The sequence below is a fragment of the Furipterus horrens genome, unplaced genomic scaffold, assembly GCF_987537825.1.
Source record: "Furipterus horrens unplaced genomic scaffold, mFurHor1.1.pri manual_scaffold_5, whole genome shotgun sequence".
In the NCBI taxonomy this organism is placed as follows: Eukaryota; Metazoa; Chordata; class Mammalia; order Chiroptera; family Furipteridae; genus Furipterus; species Furipterus horrens.
Genome location: NW_028327175.1, coordinates 53,467,378 through 53,490,328, shown reverse-complemented (window position 1 = coordinate 53,490,328; position 22,951 = coordinate 53,467,378). Strand labels below are relative to the sequence as shown.

Sequence of the window (22,951 nt, the reverse complement as noted above, 5' to 3'; positions counted from 1 at the left end):
ATAGAAACAGCATATATTATTGTAAAGGTTAAGTGAAGGAAATGATTATTGAGAAGATTTTCAAATGTTGCTGAGAGACTTAATAAGATGAAGATTAGAATGGACCAATTTTTTGGTTTATCAACATGGGGATCGTTCTTAACTTTGAGTAGCATGGAAAAAATGGATGTCCAACTAGACAGAAGGAAGAATAATGAGAGATTCAATAGAAACTGAGTACTTTTTAAGAAGTTGTGCCAGATGTCATTGAAATAAATATGAATGTGAATATCACGAGATCCTTGTTGCCAAAGAGGGTCCTCATACATGTAAAACAAATCTTTTATCAGTAATTTCCAAAAACATGCTTTTTAAAACATAAAAGGGGGTAATACATGTAAAACAAATCTTTTATCAGTAATTTCCAAAAACATGCTTTTTAAAACATAAAAGGGGGTACATTAGTAACCACCTGTTAGTATAGTGAAGGAAAAAGTTAAGCTAAGTAACATATTTTATTAAGAATACAAAATTTCAATGTATTAGAAATCGTAGCATCAGATCTTTGGGTTGTTTGTGTACAAACTAAAAATAGGTTTTATATATCATTCCACAAGTCAAAATACTCAGACGTAATTATTCTGAATATCACTATTCACAAAAAAACTGTAGACATTTTCTTGGACTATTTCTAAAGTCTTCCTAGACAGGATGTTAGACAGCTACCATATATAATATATGTGAACACAATAAGATAAACATGTCCTTTGTAACCAAAAGTGAGATTTTATGTAATTATAGTTATGCTGAATGAATAGTTTAGAATAATGTACCACTGTCATCAAATCATATCTTCATATACATGTATAATCCATTTAGCACAATGGCTTCAAGTTAGTGTGTATGTAATTAAATTGTAAGTGAAGTAATAGCTGCTGCTGAGTTGAAATTTCGCTTTTTTTTTTTTTTAGTTTAATGAAATGAATAGAAAACATAGTCTAGTGAACATCAAAGTACTTTTCTGAGACAGTCAAATCTCATCAAAGAGGTCTTCTGAACTGCTGTTTCTTAGTGTTTCTAAAGACATGTTTTCAGTTGAGCTGTGCTGATCCTTTTTCAACATCTCAGTTTGTGGAGGATCATGCCTAGAGTAAAAAGAAAATTGTATTTTAAAAAGTTCCATATAGCGTAAAATAAAATTAAGAGGTACATAAGTGAAATAAAAGTTAAATCCTGTTTCAGAATTGCTTTTAGAGATTTAGTTCCCTATGCTGTGTTAACATAAAGAAAGAGAGATGAAGGGAATTTAATTACTTTAACTGCTTTAGAACTAATCTGTTGCTATTCTGAGGTCACAAAAATTTAAGGGCCTAAAACAATACTCATAGTAAGGTAAAAAATAAAATAAAATAAACTCTTGTTTTCTAAGTATTTTTGTGCCAAGATATAAATGGTTCCTTAAGCCATTTCTTCAATATCTATCCCCATTTTCATTTTCCTTTGCCTCCTTAAATTCTGCTGTTAACATGCATTTTAATTGCAATACTACAAAGTTCTGATGATATGAATTTCCTTTAGTGGTCATTTAATTATAAGTGTGTATGTAACTAATAACAACTTCACATTTTAGTAGTTATTGATCATTCATTTACTAATCTACATATCTTCATTTAGTAACTACATTTTATTCTGTTTCAGTACTGCAGTTACTATACCAATGAACAGACCTCTCTATTTATGTAAATGTTCTTTTTAAGTCCTAGGATAAAAGGAATAGTCACTGACTGTTAACTGGTCTTAAAAACCAGTTAAAAAAAATAAACACCTTAAAAAGCTGGAGGACAATGGGTCAATCAGAAGGGCAGCTTAGGATGAACACATGTTTATACCCTTGTATAAATCTTGTCAATGGTTCTACATGTAACATAAGTAAAATATGCTTAATATTCACAATTAGAGGTGACTTCAAGGGCCATTATGACTAGGTCAAGTCAACCCAGCAATATTAGTAATATTTCTAACTTCAAAGGCAGAGGAGGAGTCATGGCAGCTTGGTCTAGCTGAAATAGAATGGATCGTAAAGTAAAGGTCACATAGATTTGAATTCAGGTCTATTTCTGATTAGTTATGTGACTTTAGGCAAGCCATTTAACCTAACTGGATCCATAGTCTCTCACCTAGAAAACTGATGTAGTAATATCTGTCTCAGAGGAGGTCTAAGGATTAAATGAAGAGTTGTAAATGAAAATGTTTGTAAATTCTCACAAAAACATTTGGAAACTCTTAATCTTAGCTGCTAATAGTGCATAAACTACAGAAGAGGTTCTGCTAATAGTTTCTTTAATATAAAAAAACCAGCCAATTAAAAATCCCCAAAACATGATGCTTTTTGGATTATTTCAAAATGCTAGCACCCATACTTAGATTCACAGATAATTAAAAATAAGTCCACAAAGGATCCTTTTTGGCCTCATGATTGCATACAATAAACCCTGGTTGGCTGCCACAGACCTGGGACATGTTCTGTCTTGTCCTGAGAAAGCCAAGTTTGACAACATTACCCTCACAGGAATGCCAAGGGGCTAGGCATTGTAAAGGTGACAAGTACTACCCTCTGGGAGTTCCAGTATTAAAATTAACAATAAGACAGATATGATTATTGTGACATGTAATTAAATATCTAAAAATATATTCCACAGGAGTATAAAATGATACAGTACAGAATAAAAGTATAATTAATACATGTGTAAGTTTCTAATGTCAACCCAAAACACATTAAACATTTTTCTCTGGCCCTAAATTTTTTAAGAGTTGCTTTTTCTTCTAGAAAAACAGACAACTGGATTACTTCAATTAAAAAGTCAGACATGGAAAATCCTATTGTAGTCTATACATTGTACAACCAGAATGCAAAGATCAATTTAATTTTTAAAAATTGTCAAAAGTAAAAGGACCCCTCTGAAGTGACAATTCTGAAAGGAATAGATTCCTGGTACTCCATTTATAATCACCATCTTCTTCTAAAGTCAAGAGGAACTTAAGAAAGATTTAGACACTTTTGTTCTCAGTGCCTAGTACATAATAGATGCTCAATAAAATATAGTCAATGAATGGAGAAAACTTCTATAGCTTTTATATCCTTAATAAGTCAACAGAGTAAATCTCCCCACACCAAAAAAATAAGCTTAATCATTTTTATAAATAATATTTAAGACTTTTTATAAATTGGAAAAGTACAAAGAAAATAAAAATGTCCATCATCTTATTTTACATTACTTGTATTTTCACTTTTTTTTTTTTTACAAAAATGGAATCATTACATATATATAATTTTCCAGCTTGATGTTTTTACTCTCCAAAATATTAGCAATGTCTTTTCATGTTGAAAATATATATCTACATTCATTGTTAATTTTAATTTGATTGTACTAACCATTAATCCACTGATGGATATTTGGCTTGGTTCCATTTTTTAATGCTTTTATAAACAACACAAAAATTAATATTCTTACACATATGTCTTAGCATAATTACATATTATTTTTTATGAACATGCTTATTCCAAGAATTCATGCTTAGATGTAAAATTTGAAAGTGAGTAACTCAGAGAACCAGAATCTACAGTTTTAAAAGAGTAAGCTAAACAAGTAACTTGAAACTTGGGAGTTTCTGTCTGTATAATTAAATTATAACCGTTTAGTTACAGCCCACTTCAAATTCTAATTATTCCATGAAGACGTCTTTTTTAAAATCTTTCCACCTTCAGGCTGATTTTTCTTTTCTCTGATCATCTAAATTACCTGATGTCAGCACCCTGTATTTCAATATATAGTTTTATTCATTCAATCAGTATTTGTTGAGTACATTATATGAAAAGCTCAGTGTGCTAGGTAAATATAACAAATTTGATGAAGCTGATACATGATTCCTGCCCTAAGGAAGTTATAAGCAGATCAAAGGCAAAAAAACTATGTAGTATATTTATTTTCAAAAACAATGATTTATCCCTTTAGGAATCTTTTAAAAAGTTATATCAATATTTAGGACTCAGGTAGATTTTCAGATAATTTTTTGTGGACAACACTGTTCACAGGAGGAATTCTGAACCTAGGGTCAGGGGATTTTTATTTATGTTCTACCACAATGAGATTTTGGTCAGGTGACTGTACTTTTCTGGATCTGAATCTAGGGTCAGGGGATTTTTATTTATGTTCTACCACAATGAGATTTTGGTCAGGTGACTGTACTTTTCTGGATCTCAGCTTGGAGTTCTTTTAGTACCTGAATTCTGATACAGTTATGCTCAAATAATTGAACATAGACTCTACTTCGCAAAATACAGGCTCTAAATAAAATAATGTGAATTGAAAAGGAAAGGTTAGAGTTAAAGGCTAAAGTATAAAGATGTTTTCAAATAAAGAAAATAAAAGAAACTTCTCCACATGATGACACACCCTCTAAAAATGGCTTATATTCAAATAATATAATTGTATAGAGTTCTGTGTTTTATTAGCTTGATTTCACACTGCGTCCTTCCCTCCCCCCGCCACACACATCACACACATCCCAGCTTGAATCAAAATTGTACTATCACCATCCGGCAGCCATCCGTCTCGAGAGACGATGGTGTAGCTTCTTAAGAGTCTATCTGCACTCTCCAGTGAAGCTGAAGCTACAGAGCCTTGAGAGACGATGGTGTAGCTTCTTAAGAGTCTATCTGCACCGCCGAGAATGGCTGTGCAGTCCGACTCGGGAGTGACACGGTATCTGTCTCCTCCCGTGTTGAATCGACATCTTGCGATGACGCTGGAGTGTCCTCTCCAGTGAAGCTGAAGCTACAGAGCCTGGGCAGGGTGATATGGAGGGTCTGCTGTTGCCCATGCAGCAGACCCCCCCTCTCTTCGCAGCTGAAGGGTCCAAGGGAAAGACGGAGTCAATACAGCTTGGCTTCAGGTGCGCCGCAGGAGTTGCCGGTGTTGACTACAACGTCAAACCGCCTTAGGGACTCCAATTAACAATGAATAATGTAGATCAAAAGTTAGATTTGTCAAAAATATCTCATGCCATTTCCCTAAAATGTTAGAATGAATGACTTCTCTTTTAACTTTCTGGAAGTTGAATTACCAACATCTTTTAAAATGGTATTTCCAGGTATTGGTTCATTTTGTAAAGACATCTTCTCAGCCAAGTTTAATATGTATTGGTATTCCACGGCTGGGATATCAATCTTTTCTTATTCCAATGAGAAGCATTAGCATTGTTTGGAGTGAATTACTTGGATTTTATAACATTCTGAACATAATATTTCATATTAAGATGTCAGTCTGAGTGAACTGAGAGGTCCAGGAAAATGCGTAATGATTGATTGCACTGTGATACTTTGAAATATCATGCTCATTTGACTATGACATAAACAGTGGTTCTGAAATTAAAATATCAAAAGTCAATTTTTATATGACCTATCTATATCTCTACCTGCACAGTACACATAAAATGCAAACTTTAAAGCATTTAGAAGAAAATAAAAGAGAATGTCTTTAGGATCTTAAGATAGAGAAGCTTTCTTTTTTTAAAGACAGAAAGTGAAACCATATAGGTAAAGATTGATACATTTAATTACACTAGAAGCATTAGAAGTAAGTACTTCTATTTATCACTTTAAAGACAATGAAAAGATGGTCACAAACTGGCAGGAGATACTGCAACATAGGCTACTAACAAAAAATTACTATCCAAAGAATTCCTGCAAACGATAAAGTCCTAACATAATAAAAAAACATGCCAAAGACTACGAGAACTTCTTGGAACTTCCAAAAAGAGGGAACAGAGGGGGCAAACAAACATATTAAGCTCAACTTCATTAGTAACCAAGAAAATGCAAATAAAAACCAGTATGAAATATTTTATACCAGATTAGCAAAAATCAAAATGTCTAACAATAGCAAAGATCACTGAGGGCATGGAGTGCAGGATGAGTTACTACTGGTAGACCTGTAAAGATTTGAAACCACTTTGGCAGTAACTGTCCAGGACACTAATATGTATGTATATACTTATACCCAGGAATTCCACTCCTAGATGCATACTTTAGAAAAACATTTGCAAACATGTGTAGAAAGGTGTACACAAGTGTTTATAGAAGAATTGTCTTTCACAGCAAAAAAGTAAAAACTACTCAAGAGTCATAAAATGTTCACACAATGGACTACGATACAGCTGCACACATGAATGAATCTCAGACGTAATGCTGAACAAGAGCAAGGCACAAAAGAATACCCACAATGTTATTCCATTTATTTAAAGTTCAGGAAGATGTAAAACTTCAATATTACTTTTTGAACACTGGTGTATGTGTATGTGAATGCATGTGGGGTGTGTGTGTATCTGTATGTACATAATAGTTCTGGATCTTATTTACTCTTTATGACAAAGCTCTCGGATTTCTCAGCTTTGTCACTGGCCATCGTGAAGATGGTGACAGAGAAGAGGGGAAGGGTTGTCATAGTATAAAGTTATAGCATAAGGTATAGTTTAGTCTCATATAAAGAGTTCTCTTTTAGACATAACAGGTAAGTCTGTAGTGACTGTTGGATATCTAAGTGGAGATAGATGTTGAATAGGTAAATTATTCTATAGACGGAAAGTTCAGGAGATGATTGGCCCACATGTACAGAGATAGCAGTCCTTATCATACCCCTGGCAACTGAAGGCAAGTTAATTAACTGAAGAGATCTCCCCAGAGAGTCTACCAGTAGGGAGAAAAAGTGTCTTATGAAATCCTGGAAAATATTAACATATCAGGGACAGAGAGCGAGAGAGACAAATGAGCAAGAGGAGGCTGAAAAGGAATGATTTGAGAGATTTGAGGAGAACTAGAGAGGTGTGTTACCATTTTGAGCAATCTTGGTGCACCAGACTCAAGCTGAACCCAACCAAGCGCTCAAGATTTATTTTGGACAAATATATGTACCTTAAAAAAATTATGTATGGATGTATGGACTCATTCTGTCCTATTCAAAATCTAGATTTTTACCTTTAATTAGCATAACAACAGGTAAACCTGCCTAACACTTAAAAAACATCTACTTTTGCTCTTCAGGGAAATACTTGGTGAATTTTTTCAGTGGCAATTTTTTTTTTTTTTTGCCTGCAAATAAATAAATAAATAAATAAGAATATATTTTCCTGGCAAATAATTATTCTGCTTTGTTGGGCTTCTCCCTCACCTCCTTATTTTTTCTTTCTAGAGTATTTTTTCTTTCTTTTTTTTTTTAAGTAAGAAAAGTATGGAATACTATGCAGCAGAGAGAAAGAAGGAACTCCTGCCATTTGCGACAACATGGATGGCACTAGAGAGAATTATGCTTAGTGAGATAAGCCAGGCAAAGAAAGAAAAATACCTTATGATATCACCTAATACAGGAAACTAAAGCACAACATAAACAAATGACCTAAATAGGACAAGGAGCAGAATAACAGTCAATAGGGGGGAGGGAGAAGGGAGAGAAGGGGGATAAGTAAGGGAAGGGTTAGTCAAGGAACGTGTATAAATGACTCATGGACATGGACAGCGGGGAGGGATATGATTGTGGGAGAGGGGGTGGGCTGGGTGGGGGGGAGCAATGGGGGAAAATGGGACAACTGTGATTGAAAAACCAAAAAATAAAATAAAATAAAATAAAGAAAGGTAAGGCCTTTATTATTCTCAGGATCCCGTGAGTCCTCTCTGTGCGTCGAGCGTGCGTCCCTCGGGGGGACTGGTCCTCACGCGGGGCTCCGGGGCAGAGCGCAGGTCCAGGCGCCTGGCCAGCTCTTCCTCATCTGGCTGAGCGCTGCCCCAGCTCAGGGCTCTGGCCCGTCCCTGAGGACGAGGCCCCGAGGGTCTTTCTCAAGTTTTACTGTCTTTTGCATTATAGTAAGAGAACTGTTTCTACTTTAATTTACAGATTTTTCCATTATTTTAGTCCTTGTTAGTGGATTTTATTCTTAGTGTTCTCAAAATTACCTAGTCTAATTCATTCTTCCACACACAAAGGAGCAAAGTTCTCATCCGTGTCATCCTGTGTTGTAGATATGTTATCTCCTTCCCTTTCGATTTGTTGAATATGAATCTGCCCCAAACCCTTCCTGGATATTTTTCTTGGCTTTTCATGGAATGAATGACTCAGGATGATTCTGTAGCCAGAATTTTTAAGGAAGCAGACTGTTTTGTAACATCATCAACATCATATAACTTTTATATAAAATTAATATCATATAATTAATACACAAAATGACCAAACTAAAAAATGACTTTTTCACAAAGAATACCAATTCATCTTGATATTACAGGTGAACGTAAAGAAAGTCACAGCTCAAATTCTGAGAGATGCTCTGCCTATCTTAAAGAAATATATCAGAAAGAGCTCAGAGCCCAGGAAGAAGGCAGTTGGAAATAATCTATGAAATTTTGTGGATTTTGATTTTGAATTTAAAAGATTTATTTTTCCGTTGATTTAAAAAAATGACCAAAGTTTAAAGTGAAACCAAGTTGTATAGGGAAGTAGAATGTTTTTAAGAAAAGTCACTGTATCTCACAACTGGTAGCAATTCACTGCGTCAATGAGGCAGTACAGTCTGGCGGATGTAGTCTTATATGCTCAGAATGACTGGAGAAGGACCTTCCTAACCTCTCGCATTGGAAAAGTTTAATATATGTGGGGTTTTATGATTCCAATTAATGTTCAAATGTAACTATTAAACTTTTATTTGTCACACTATAAATGTGTGAAGTAATTTCAGGGTAAAAGAGAATAGTATAACTTTTAGGTTTCATCCAAAGTTATGAAACTATCCATTTTCTGTGTTACCTCCTCTTCTTAACTTGTTTTCAGTGTTGAATCAAATCAAATAAATATTCCTTAGGGTGAAATAGTTACCATTTAATATATAATATCTGGTTAAAAGAAATAATAAATTTCCCTAATTGCTTCTTAAGAAGACTAGGGTTTCAAATAAAAATATTCTAAATCCTGTATCAATCCTAGTGAATGCGAGCAACAACAAAATTATTTATTTTGGTATATGAAGTAGTATATGCATATTACAAAGACTTCAAAAACTTCAGAACAATAGAAAACTAAAACAAAAATGACCCTTTGTCTACTCATCTGTTGATATTTTAGCATATTGTATTTTTTTAATTCAATCAAAATTTTATTGGAAGTCTATTCAAAGTTGCTAATTATCACTGAGAATAACAGTTAATACTCCAGGCACTTATTCATGTAATTGTCACAATGATCCTACATCCTGTTATGGTCTCTAGTTTCCAGATGAGAAACCAACACTTCAGATACTTGAGCTGCTCACTCACCCGAGTTCTCATGATGTATAAATGGCCATGGAAGGACTGGCCCCTTTCATGCCCTTAACCACTGCCTCTTTGCCACTTTCCCTTTGCCACAAATGCCTTCCCCCTCATTATTGCATGCCCAGATTCTGTCTACCCTTGCAGCCTCAGCTAAAATGCTGCATCTTTCATGAAATTTGCCTTGAACTCTGCCTCTTTTGAGATCTCACACCACACATCATTACAGAATTATTTTAACATAAAGCAAACTAATTCTGCTTGAAACAACATAGCTTTATGTGTTACCTGGATAATTATAATGTGTGAAATTGAAAGCAGGATCATTTACAGCAAATATTTCTTAAAGCGAAAAATGTGTTTAACGTCAGATTATAAGCTCTATTTTTTCTTAAAGTCATTAACATCACCATCTTGATTGACAACAGTTAGCAAGCATTTGAAAGTGAATTATGCTCCACTGGACATTGTCTGCATAATATTAAATTGACATGGTCACTGCCCTCTTTGAGCTTACAATCTAAAACAGATGTCATGTTATAAACAAACATTAAAAGAGATAAAGGCGCCTACATACATCTGTTCAAAAATTGAAATACACTGCATGAAATGCTTATATTATATTCCAGTCACAATGAAAGTGTGTGTGTGTACATGTGTAGAAAATTGAAATGTTCACATTTGGGGTTGAGGCTAGGATTTTTCAAATGCAGGTTTTTCTGTATAAGGCAAGAGCTCACATCTGTGCAATTGGGACTTTTATTAGAAGAATACAGATGTCAATCACCACAGAATAACCGCTGTACACATGTGAACCAGATGCTCCTATGTAAAATAACCCAGGGTGTTTCACAGATGAATCACTGAAAACGTAATTACACATCAGTCCTAGTTTATTAGTAACAGGTTCACTTATGTGGAAGCCATATGGTACTATCCATCCTGAAGTAGTGGAAAATACAAAAATGGGTACTTTGAGATGTTCAAATATAAACTCTTCTGCTGCTGCTTTGCTATATTATCCTTGTGGTGGGGTAAGTGATAATTATTTGTGTTCAGTCAAATGTCTTTGGGAGAGATGTCTATGGCTGCCTCTTATTAGTAAATATTGTGCCAATAAAGTTTACATTTTACCCTCTCCTTTTCAAAGGATTTTACTTCAACACAAAATAAAATGTTTAGTGGCCACGCAACTCCTATATATCTCATTAATGACAGTTAGGGTAAATATTCATTTATAATACCTCAGAATGTGAGCTCACTCTTCCACTGGTACAAATGTTATCTTCTGCATAGAGTTTAAATGTTGATTCAATATATACAGATACCCTGCATATTAACAAAGCCCATGTAAGCTATCAGGAAGTACCTATGTTTTATAACAGGGATCCTCTGAGCTCCAAGGGTTGCTAGTCTGTGTTTCATAAAGCTGTCTACCTATTTACACAATCGGTTTGCTTGTTTTCTTAATGTGTCGGAGCAATGTCTGACAAGTAGAAATGGAACTCTTGAGTTAACAGCACAGGCTTTTAAAGAAGAGTTTAGTTTTCTGCTTCAAAGAGACTCTTTAAAACAAAGAACACCAGCATGCCCAAGTCTACTTCCATGGAACATTTTGGTATACTTTAAATACCTTACAACTTTATTTGTCAATTTCACCCTATTAAAAATGAGAAAAGGAGAAAAAAAAAAAGAAAACGACAGCAGGAGGGCACACGTCTTCAGAGGCACCCAGAGTCTTGTATGCAACTGTCCCTGCTGTATTGCGAGGCTGAAGCAGAGGCAGTTCATGTTCAGAGAACCTACACACTTGGGATGTAATACTGAGCAGTATTTTAATGCTTTAGTTCTGGAGTTTGTTTTTGTTTCTTTGACTACTTAGCCCAAAAATGCCTTGACAGGTTAATTTGCTGTCTTCCCTTTTTCCTGCATTCTTAAAATATTTCTTATCAGATTTTAAAGACCCAGAATCTGTTACTTTAAGTCACTTTTCAGTGGTTTCAATAATTTTAAAAGTTTTATGTAATATTGATACATATAATATGCATATGTATATGTATGAAGGAAAACTCTGACTCTAAAAAACCTCCGCTGCCTTGCGGCATACCTCTTCAGGGGAAAGGCTAAGGGAGTAAACCCCGACAGAAAATCCGGAGCCGGAGTCCCTAAGGCGGTTTGACATTGTAGTCAACACCGGCAACTCCTGCGGCGCACCTGAACCCAAGCTGTATTGACTCCGTCTTTCCCTTGGACCCTTCAGCTGCGAAGAGAGGGGGGGTCTGCTGCATGGGCAACAGCAGACCCTCCATATCACCCTGCCCAGGCTCTGTAGCTTCAGCTTCACTGGAGAGGACACTCCAGCGTCATCGCAAGATGTCGATTCAACACGGGAGGAGACAGATACCGTGTCACTCCCGAGTCGGACTGCACAGCCATTCTCGGCGGTGCAGATAGACTCTTAAGAAGCTACACCATCGTCTCTCGAGACGGACGGCTGCCGACGACCCGACGACGACACTTATTATAAAGGATAACAATAAATCAAACTCCTACATTGCTACTACCACTTAACTTTACTTAAGAATACAAAATTACTGATGTGGTTACATCCAAAATGCTTCTTCTCCAACCTGCTCTCTATCCCATACTGTATGCTAATCATTCCTTTGCCTTAGAAAGAACGTTTTATTATATATATATACATATTCTTAAGCAATATGTGTATAAATATTGCTTTAATTTAGAGCTGTATTGAGATGGAATTGCACAAGCGCTAACCATCTGTGACTGGCTTCTTCCACTCAACATTAAGTGTGAGTCATCCCCTCGTTCACTTTCACTGCTGTATAATATTACATTGTAATTTTTATATACATATGAGTGTGTCTATATATTGCTAATACAATGTTGCTATTCATGTTCTTATATAAAAATTTTAGAACACACATACTAGAATTTCTCTTTCGTGATATGCCGAGGCTCTGAATTTTTGGGTCATACTGTATGTGAATGTTTAACTTTTTTATTTTTAGAATTGTTTTTAAAAGTATTCAAACTAACTTCTCCTCCCACTAGCAGTATTTAAAATCCCTGATCAATTCCTCTCTAACATGTACTGTCAAAACTTTATTTTTTTGCTAGAATAATGTCAAATGGCATTTCTTTGCAGAATTTTATTTTATTTTTTTTTTACTTTTTAGGTTGAAAGAAAAGTTGTAGGAACAATAGTATTTGAAAATAAGTTGGCAATATGATGTCTCTGTTACCTCACTATTTTAGTGAGTATGTGGCAAACATAAGTGTCATATTCTCTTACTTAACCACAATACAACCATCAAAATCAGACACATTACTAACATCTAATCCTTAGCCTACATTCATGTTTCCAATAGTCCAATAATATCCTTTCCAACAAACAGATCCAATTCAAAATCACACATTATTTTGTAGTCTCCCCTCTTTAGTCTTTTTTCTTGGTTCCTCAGTTATTTCTTGAGGTATTTTTGATGATTACTGGTCAGTTATATTGTAGAATGTTCTAAAGTTGATTTTGCCTGATATTTCCTCATGGTTTGACTGAAGTTATACACCTTTGGCAGGACTATCACGGAAGCACTGCTGTGTTCTTCTTACTGCATCCGATCAGGCAGTGTATCATTTCAAATTGTACCATTACTGCCACTGTTCACTTTCAACACAAGGTAGTGTCTGCTATACTTCTCTACCAGAAAGTTTTTCTCCACCCCTTTGTAATTAATAAATATTTTATGGAGAATCAATGAAGCTATCTTTTCACATTTAAAAGCTATTTGGGTATTTCTTCTTCGAAATGCCTGCTTAAGTCTTTGGTCCATTTTACTACTGGATTACTTGTCTTGTACTTCATTGACTTAGGAGGAGAATACAAATTCTTTGTTAGTTACATAGGTTGTAAATATTTTATGATGTCTTTTGATAAGAAGCTCTTTATTTTAATGTGATCAAATTTATACATCTCTTCTTCAACGGGTTGCACTTTTCAGCCTTATTTACGAAACTTTTCCTCAAGACCTTAAAAACATTCCCCTGTATTTTCTTCCATTTTTATTAAAAAACAAACAAAAAAAACCTACCCCCCTTTATAGTCACTTTTAATTCATTTTCATGTAGATGTGAGGAGAGGATCAAATTTCATTATTTTTCAAAGAGAAAAAAACCAACTGTCCCAGTACACAATTGATTCTTTTCCTAGTGACTACTTTTGTCACATATAAAATCTACATATAAACATGGTTGTTTACCTAGTTGTATGTCAGTATCAATACCAGACTTTACTAATTACTATTCCTATGTAACAAGTCATGATATTTGATAGAGAAAGTTCTACCACTTTATTTTTCTTTAGACTCCTTTGCTATTCTTAGCCTTTTGTTCTTTTTCACAAATTTTAGAACCAACCCACCAAACTCATGTTGGGATTTTTATTACTAATGGAGTGACTCTACAGATAATTTTGAGAGAATCAAAAATTTCAAGATACTGAATCTTCCAATCCTTCAGATCTTAAACCTATCATTTTACAATTTAATCCTTATATGTTTCAGATTACATTTTCTAATCATTTGATGCTGGGGTATAAAAATAGAGTTGATTTTTGTATTTTTATCATACACTGAGCCACTTCAATAAATATCTTATTAATTAAAAGTATTTATCTGTGATTCTTTTGGATTTTCCATGTAGTCAATCATATTAACTGTGAATACTGAAAACTGTCTTTCTTTACAAGATTTATTCTAGACTTGTTTCATTTTGTGTTCCAAATGCACTGGCTAGGACCTCCAATACAATTGAATAGAAATAGTGATCATGGGAATCTTGAGTTGAAGAAATGCTTCTATTTCTAATGATTTTTTGTTATCTACATAATGAAATTCCTATAAATCCAAACTTTCAAAGAAATTTTATTATTTAGATAAATAATTGAGTTGATCACACAATTTTTCTCCTTTAACTATTTATGTGGTGTATTAGGATTACTCCTTTCTAAAATAAACCCAACTTTTTCATCACATAGTTTCTATGCTTAAAAAATACATTGCTAGATTAAGCTTTCTAATATTGTTCAGGATTTTTGTATTATGCGCAGAAATAAAATTGGTCTGTACTGTTCTTTGTCAAAATTTTGCTTGTTTTGTTTGTTTGTTTTTGGTTCTGGAATCAAAGTTATGTTAGCCTTAAAGTATTAGTTGGGAGTATTTTCCCATTTACTTTGCCAGAAAAGTTTGATAATATTAAAATAACTTGTTCCCTGAAAAAACCTGAGGCCTTTCTTCTAAAAAGGATTTGTGCTTTTTTCCACCGAGCACGGGGCACTTGCCCAAGGGCACTCAAGGCCTAGGGCAGGCTTTTCAGTGGCTGTGCTCAATCAGCATTTTAATTTCAGGGCAGCACTGCTTTTCAGTTTGTTTACTCTCCCAGCAATGTGCCTACTTTGCCTCAGCTTGTTGTTAGTCTTAAAAAGAATTCCAAATTAAGATTGTATGCTGTAGAGAAAAAAAAAAAAAAAAAAAAAAATATATATATATATATATATATATATATATATATATATATATTTGTAACTTATGCAAAACTTAGTTGTAGTTTAGGGAAAGGATCCCTCAGAATATCTAGTTTGCCACACTGTCAGAGAGAGATTCAGTAGTTTTAATTTAATAAGTAGTGTCTTGTCACGGAGGAAGTACCAAGTCTGGAGACAGATAAGGCTGGGTTAAAAATCATGGATCTGTCACTTTAGCAATCATGTGATTTTGAAGAAGTCCGAACTTTCCTGAGCCTGTTTCCTCTTTAAATTGCGAATACTAACCTCTACATTATATGACTGTTCAAAAGTATATAACAAAATTTAACTGACACTTATTAGGCACCAAAAGCCAGACACTATTAGATGTCCTTATAAGTATTAACTCATTTAATCTTCACAATAACCCTATGAGGTAGTATTATTATCATTTCCTTTGCACAGCTGTGTAAAACTAGAGGATGTTAAGTAACTTGCTCAAGGTCATAAAACTAGTAAGTGGAGGATATGGGATTTGAATCTAAAGTCTGGATCTAATGTTAAAAAAATAGTTTGCTCTGATTTGCAGCATTAAATCAAATCATGAAAGTTATGTTAAAAGTCTACCATAGTACCTGTCACATAGTAAGTACTTTAAAATAACAGCTAAATTTTATTATAATAATAATATATTTATTAATAGTGAAATAATTTATAAGGCAAAGGGATAACCAAACATGATATTTACATCCACACATACAGTAGTACTGCTCATTAAAAGCAATGAAATACTGACACGGTTCTACATGGAAGAATTTCAAGAGCATGATGTTACATGAAAGAAGTCAAACTCAAAATGGCTACATACTGTATGATTTTATGTGACATTTTGAAAAAAAGCAAAACTATTGGGGCATATCAGTGGTTGTTAGAGCTGGGTGTGGAAGAGAGGACTGACTAAAAAGAGGCAAGAAAAACCTTTTGGGGATGGTGAAAATATTTCCTAGCTTGACTGTATGTTTGCCAAAATTTATAGAACTTTATACCTAACAATCATGAATTTTACTTCGTTAATTATACATCTATAAGTAAAAGAAACAGAAGAAGTTATCAATCCTTTTCCTGAAAGATCATTTTTAGCTATATTGTCTCTGATTAACATAACAGTTACGCCATTAATTATTTTTTTAAATCTACTGATTTAAAAATATGTAGTATATTGTGAATTGTAAAATAAATATCCTTGGAACAACAATGAGCTTCATACCAATCCTCTAAGAATGAAGGAAAGCAATTAAGAAAGGGGCTTGATAGTTTCAAACTTTCATGGAATGCTTTATACGCTTATTCAGATTTTCTATTTCTTTCTACACTCTTTAAGAAATAGATCATAAGCTGCTTTCTGGCAAGAATTATTTGCTATAGGACCAAAAGAAATGTATCTGTATGGTCCTAAAAATCTCATGTTATGCAATGGCAAATTACACTTGTCAAATCAAAACTTCAAGAAATAAACCATATTGTAGTTCAAAATGGAAGAGTGGAAAATGTGATGTCAGTAGAATATGTAGATCCAAAATAGGTTTTCCCATATAGAATATTAAATGTGAAATGGCTTGAGTTTGGTTAGAAGGATTACTTAATTTCTTTCAATTAAGCTTAAAAAATTAGAGACAGATTCTATTATGAAGAGTAACTAAATAAAATGAAATTTGGAGGAAAACTGCCTATTAGTAATAAGAGAATCTGACTAAAAGCAGGTAAAGTTACAATTTGTAAAAGTACAGTAAGCTCAACTATGTGATAGTTTTGATTACGAGTCAGAAACAATTCCAGCCTTACTGCAAAAGGGAAATGTTGACTTTGGAATTGGGTTGCAATAGGCAGTAGAAGAGAAAATGTCTGCCACATCAAAAAAGACTGTTGTGTTCAAATTGTGGTAGGAAGCCACTTCATCAGAAAAGAAAACTTATTTGAGGAGTTTCCATTTTATCTGTGAAGATAGCAAAAAATGGGAAGAGATCCCATTCTACACGATTTCCCACCTTTACTCACATCAACCTTCTGAGTTCCCAATAAGTCTATTTTCAAATGATGTTTAGTCTGGTTTTACAGAGTGGGTTTCTTTTTTAATTTAGATGGTAGCAACAGGTATATTATTTTGAGTCAATCAAAATTTTTACTCTCCTACAGCGATGACCTGACTACCTAGTGTCAAACATGTCACACCCTCAGCAAAGTCTTACAGTTAATTACCACAGCATTTTGTTTTTTTCCTAGAATAATAAAAACTACATTTTCCTTCTTCCAACTGCATGAAAAAGCTACAGGAAAAGCAAAAGCCTACTGTTTGCATTTTAAAAAAAGTATTGATGACGACATTCTACTGTGTCTCTTACATCTGTAGGTTGGAGCAAGGATAAGATCTGTTTTAATTCTAAATAAATTGGCACAGTATCCCAAGTACAACTCTGACTTTTGTAAAATTCACATTGGTATAATGGCTGACTAAACCGGCAGTTATTCTCCAGTCTAGTTTCCCTATTATTGTCAAATGGTAATAAACAGAAGTAATTTCTTGTCTAGAGACTGGTAGACCAAATGATTTCAGAATGACTGAAATGTCCATGATTAGGTTGAATAGAAGCAGAGAGAGATGAAGACTGAATAAAAAATTCCTGACTTTCGGCCAAGATGGAGGCATAGACAGACATGCTGCGTATCCCTCCACAACTAAGAAGGAATACAACTACTCAAAACTAGAAATAACCAGAAGTTCCAGAAAATCAAAGTGCATGGAAGTCCAGCAAACAAGGATATAAAGAAGAAATACTCATCCAGACAGGTAGGAGGGGCGGAGCCAGGGCAGAGAGGACACGGTGTGGTGGTGACAGCAGTGGCATCAGCAGCAGGCTGGCAGAAAGCACAGCTACATGTTTTAAAAAGTCAGGAGGGACACCTGGGGAGTGTTCCCAGCTCCTCACCAGACTGCGCATCTCACTGTCCCAGTACTGGGGAAAATCAAGCCTCATTGCTTTTGACTGTGCAAACCAGTGGGGGTTGGGACAGAGGCAGAAACTGCCAGTCTCTCAAGAGAGTCCACTTGTCTAAAGGGCCCCCCCCCCCCCACGGACCTAAAACATCCGCAGACCTACCTACTCTGGGAACGATGGCCAGGGCAGCAGCTAGAGGGGTGCCAGTCCAGTGCAGAGGTGGGAAAAGTGCCTGGAAAGGGGCAAGTACTGGGCAAGTGGCACTGTTCATTCTCGGACCCCTCCCCCGCATACAGTGTCATAACGTGGTGAAACAGGTCACCCGTTACTGACGAATAACTAATGCTCTGCCCCTTACAACATAGTAGGAGCGACAACTCTCCCTGGGACATGGACACGAACAAACACAGGAGACTTCTGGCCAAGATGGAGGCCTAGACTAATATGCCCCATCTCCCTCCACAACTAAGAAGGAATACAACTACTGCAAAACCATAAAAAACCAGAAGTACCAGAAAATAAATGGAAGTCTAACGTATGAAGTTATAAATAAGTGGTGCTCATCTGGACAGGTAGGAGGGGTGAAGCCGGGGAGGGGAAATCAAGCTGCGTTGTCCACAGCAGCAGCAGTGACAGAGGCAGGACAGCGGTAAGCACAGACACCCGTATTTAGGGAGAGGAGAGAAGTGCCTGGGGAGCACCCCCAGCTGCAGACCAGACCTGTCAGCTTGCTATTCTAAAGCCGGGGAAGGCAGACCTCCATTGCCTTGGACTGTGAGGTGATGGAGGAGGCTTCCGGTCTCTCAGCGGAGAGTGAACGGCGGGAATCCATCTCAGACCCTCATACCCCACAGAAAACACCACAGTGTGGTGAGATGGGTCTCCCAGTTGTGATGAGTGCATGGGGCTCCGCCCCCTATAGCGTAGGAGGTGTGACAGCCCTGCTCAGAAAGCAAAGGTAAACACAAAATGGTCAGGATGGCACAGATCATGATAGAGATCCCGGTGACACAGCTGACCAGACAGCAAATATCTAATCTAATGAAGCAGTGGATGGGAAATCTTTCTGAGGCTCGGTTCAGAGCTTTGGTTATAAAAATGCTTACAGACCTAACAGCAGATCTTAAACAAGACAGGGAAGGAATGGAGGCTAGTCCTGCTGAGATGAACAAAAACACATATGAAACTAGTGGTGAGGGCAAGAAAACCAAGTATCATATCAACAAATCAGAACATAGGGAAGGAAGAGTCAATGTGCAGAAAGAGGAAATGAGAAGTGAAAATGTGGAGAGGCTCAGACACTGATGGAACAGTTATAAGCGGGCCAATATCCGAACCATAAGGCTGCCAGAAGGTGAAGAAGAAGAACTAGAAATTGAAAAATTATGTGAAAAGATAATGAAGCAGAACTTTCCTAACTTGGGGAAGGAAATAGAATTACAGGTCCAGGAAGCACAGAGAGTTCCAAAAAAACTGGACCCAAGGAGAACCACACCAAGACACATTATAATCAAAATGTCAAAAATTAAAAATAAAGAGAGAATCTTAAAAGCAGCAAGAGAGAAGAGAATTATGTACAAAGGGATCCCAATAAGGCTGTCAGCTGATTTCTGAAAAGAAACTCTGCAGGCAAGAAGGGACTGGCAAGAAATATTCAAAGGAATGAAAAGCAAAAACCTACAACCACGATTATTCTATCCAGTGAAGCTGTCATTCAGAATAGAAGGGCAGAGAAAGTGCTTCCCAGACAAAGTAAAACTGAAGGAGTTCATCAGATCCAAACCACTGTTATATGAAATGTTAAAGGGACTTGTTTAGGAGAAGGAGGATCAAAACTATGAACATTAAAATGAAAACTGTATCACAACAACCAACAACAGAAGCTAGGGAATAAAACAAAGGCAGACTAAGTAGGCAACGAGAGTGGGAAAAGAATTATAGGTATGGGGAACATACTGGGGGGAAGTCAGCAGAAAGAGGGAAAGGGGGAAAGGGAGGGAGATGGTACAGGAATTAAGAAGCATAGCAGGAGGGAGTGGAGTAGATAGGAAGATGTTGAGAAGAATTATATGCACAACCAATGGGCATGGACTAAGGGAGGGGACAACTGGATGGAGGGGGGTCACTGGGTGGAGGGGAACAAAAGGAAAAGAAATTGGGACAGCTGTAATAGCATAAACAATAAAGCATATTAAAAAAACCATAACTGGTAGAAACAAAATAAGATGGGGATGTTAAGAAAAGTATAAGAAATAGAGAAGCAGAAGAACTCATATGCATGACCCATGGACATGAACTAAGGGGAAGGGATTGGAATGGGGGTACCTAATGGAGGGGGAGCAAAGAGGGGAAATTGGGACAATTGTGATAGCATAATCAATAAAATAATTTTTATTAAAAAAAAGAAATTCCTACTAACAGAGTAGCCAATGGATACAACTTATGAAAAATCCTTGAAAATTAATTGAAAAAATATCGTCGGCAGCCGTCCGTCGAGAGACGATGGTGTAGCTTCTTAAGAGTCTATCTGCACCGCCGAGAATGGCTGTGCAGTCCGACTCGGGAGTGACACGGTATCTGTCTCCTCCCGTGTCGAATCGACATCTTGCGATGACGCTGGAGTGTCCTCTCCAGTGAAGCTGAAGCTACAGAGCCTGGGCAGGGTGATATGGAGGGTCTGCTGTTGCCCATGCAGCAGACCCCCCCCTCTCTTCGCAGCTGAAGGGTCCAAGGGAAAGACGGAGTCGATACAGCTTGGCTTCAGGTGCGCCGCAGGAGTTGCCGGTGTTGACTACAATGTCAAACCGCCTTAGGGACTCCGGCTCCGGATTTTCTGTTGGGGTTTACTCCCTTAGCCTTTCCCCTGAAGAGGTATGCTGCAAGGCAGCAGAGGTTTTTTTGGAGTCAGAGTTTTCCTTCTCTGATGTATATTGAAAAAATATATATATCTATTAAACAGATGGTATTCCCAGTGTACATAAAATACTTGGACTTTTGATTACAAAACTGAGCAAGAAATATTTTTAGAATAGTCATAGAAAACTTTTATTTTGTAGTAAAATAAAAAATAGAAGTTGTAAAATATATAAAATGGATCTTGCCATGGCGGGGTTGCTCAGTTGGTTGGAGCATTGTCCCATGCACCAAAAGGCTGACTGTTCGATCCCCGCTCTGGGCACATACAAAGGCAACAGATCAATGTTTTTCTCTCACGGCATGTTCTTCTCTTTCCCTGATCCTTCCTCTCTCTCTAAAACCAATAAAAACATATCTTCAGGTGATAATTAAAAAAATAAATAAATGAATCTTTCTATAAGTCAATATTAGCATATATATTGCTCCTAAAGGTTACCATACTATCATCCTATTATCTTGATTATCCCAAATCATACAGATAGGAAAAAAAAGAAAAAAGAAAATACGCTCATAGGAATAATGAGGATTTCCCAAACTATGTGACACCCATCATTTAAGCATAATTATTGTGCATATGAATAAAATATTTTAGAGTTTATCAATAGGAAAGCTCTCTTGGACCATTGATAAAAACAAAGAAACAAACATAATATTTCCATCTTTGTAAATGATTTCTAATATCTCTTTCAGTTCTATGTTTATTTGCATATAGAGCAATGGTTTTTAGACTGTTTTTGAAGGCAATTATCTCATAAAGCCCTCTGCAAAAATAATACATGAGGTGAAACCTCCCGCACTGGCTGAGATTGCAAATCTATTTTTAACTGGGATGTAGACATGGTTCAATCTATCGAGCATTAGGCCAGAAGCCAGAGAGATCTGGGGAGGGCTTGTGAGCTTCATGACGCTCAGGTGAGCTGGAGAGGCCAAGCAAATAAGCCTAAAACCTCATTTAAAATTTTTACTCCTTAGTGTTTTGGGAAGTGCCAATATTTGGCCTCTTTTCCTTTTGTAGGAAAAAGATAATCGTCGTCGGCAGCCGTCCGTCTCGAGAGAGGATGGTGTAGCTTCTTAAGAGTCTATCTGCACCGCCGAGAATGGTTGTGCAGTCCGACTCGGGAGTGACACGGTATCTGTCTCCTCCCGTGTTGAATCGACATCTTGCGATGACGCTGGAGTGTCCTCTCCAGTGAAGCTGAAGCTACAGAGCCTGGGCAGGGTGATATGGAGGGTCTGCTGTTGCCCATGCAGCAGACCCCCCCTCTCTTCGCAGCTGAAGGGTCCAAGGGAAAGATGGAGTCAATACAGCTTGGGTTCAGGTGCGCCGCAGGAGTTGCCGGTGTTGACTACAATGTCAAACCGCCTTAGGGACTCCGGCTCTGGATTTTCTGTCGGGGTTTACTCCCTTAGCCTTTCCCCTGAAGAGGTATGCCGCAAGGCAGCGGAGGTTTTTTGGAGTCAGAGTTTTCCTTCTCTGATGTGCCCTGACTGGAAGATCGAACCAGCGACACTTAGCTCGCAGGCCGACGCTCAATCCACTGAGCCAAACCAGCCAGGGGCAGGAAAAAGATAATGATAAAATGATAATGCCTAATGCTGTGAAGGATGGGGGAGTGAAATTCTCAGTATCTAGTAATCAGCTAATCCAATTTCTTGATTCTGAAAGAAGAACCCAAAACAGAAGCTGCCTTTTTACCTTTACTTTCCTTGTGGGTCCTAGATAAAGGAATTGTCTTTTACAATTTTCTTGTTTTCCCCTCTTTGTTCTCACAGCCAAAAATCACTGATACATGATGCATGTCAAAGTAAATCTCCATCTGATTTATAACATCTTTTTCCTTACTATTCTCTCTTTCAATACTTAAATCAACTTGGGAAATAGATTTTAAAGCTCATCTCAATTCTGTCCAGTATCAGATGTTTTGCTCAGGCATCCTCAATACTTCCAGTGTTTAATTTTGACAAAATAACACTGAGAAATTACTTTTCTATTTCCTCACTTGGCCAAAATTTTCTAGGCAAAATTCTAACAGATCCAAATAAAATGGAAAAAAAAAAGAGAAATATTTTTATTAAAATTGTTGCATTATTTTTATTACAATCTGAGGGGTTGATAATTATTTTTATAACTAGAATAAATAATCTCTCTTTCTCTAACTCAATAAACTAGGG

The 22,951-nt window shown here is 36.3% G+C and overlaps 1 protein-coding gene across 2 annotated transcripts in view; it reads right to left on the bottom strand.

Moving 5' to 3' along the window:
- Positions 1-475: 475 nt before the first annotated feature.
- The window catches only part of XRCC4 (X-ray repair cross complementing 4), a 236,707-nt gene continuing 214,231 nt past the window's right edge, over positions 476-22,951 (bottom strand). For both annotated transcript variants that reach the window (XM_090278983.1, XM_090278984.1), the window contains one exon: positions 476-1,124. In XM_090278983.1, the coding sequence (XP_090135109.1) occupies positions 1,010-1,124 (115 nt within the window). In that variant the 3' untranslated portion in view covers positions 476-1,009. The remainder of the gene's footprint in view (positions 1,125-22,951) is intronic.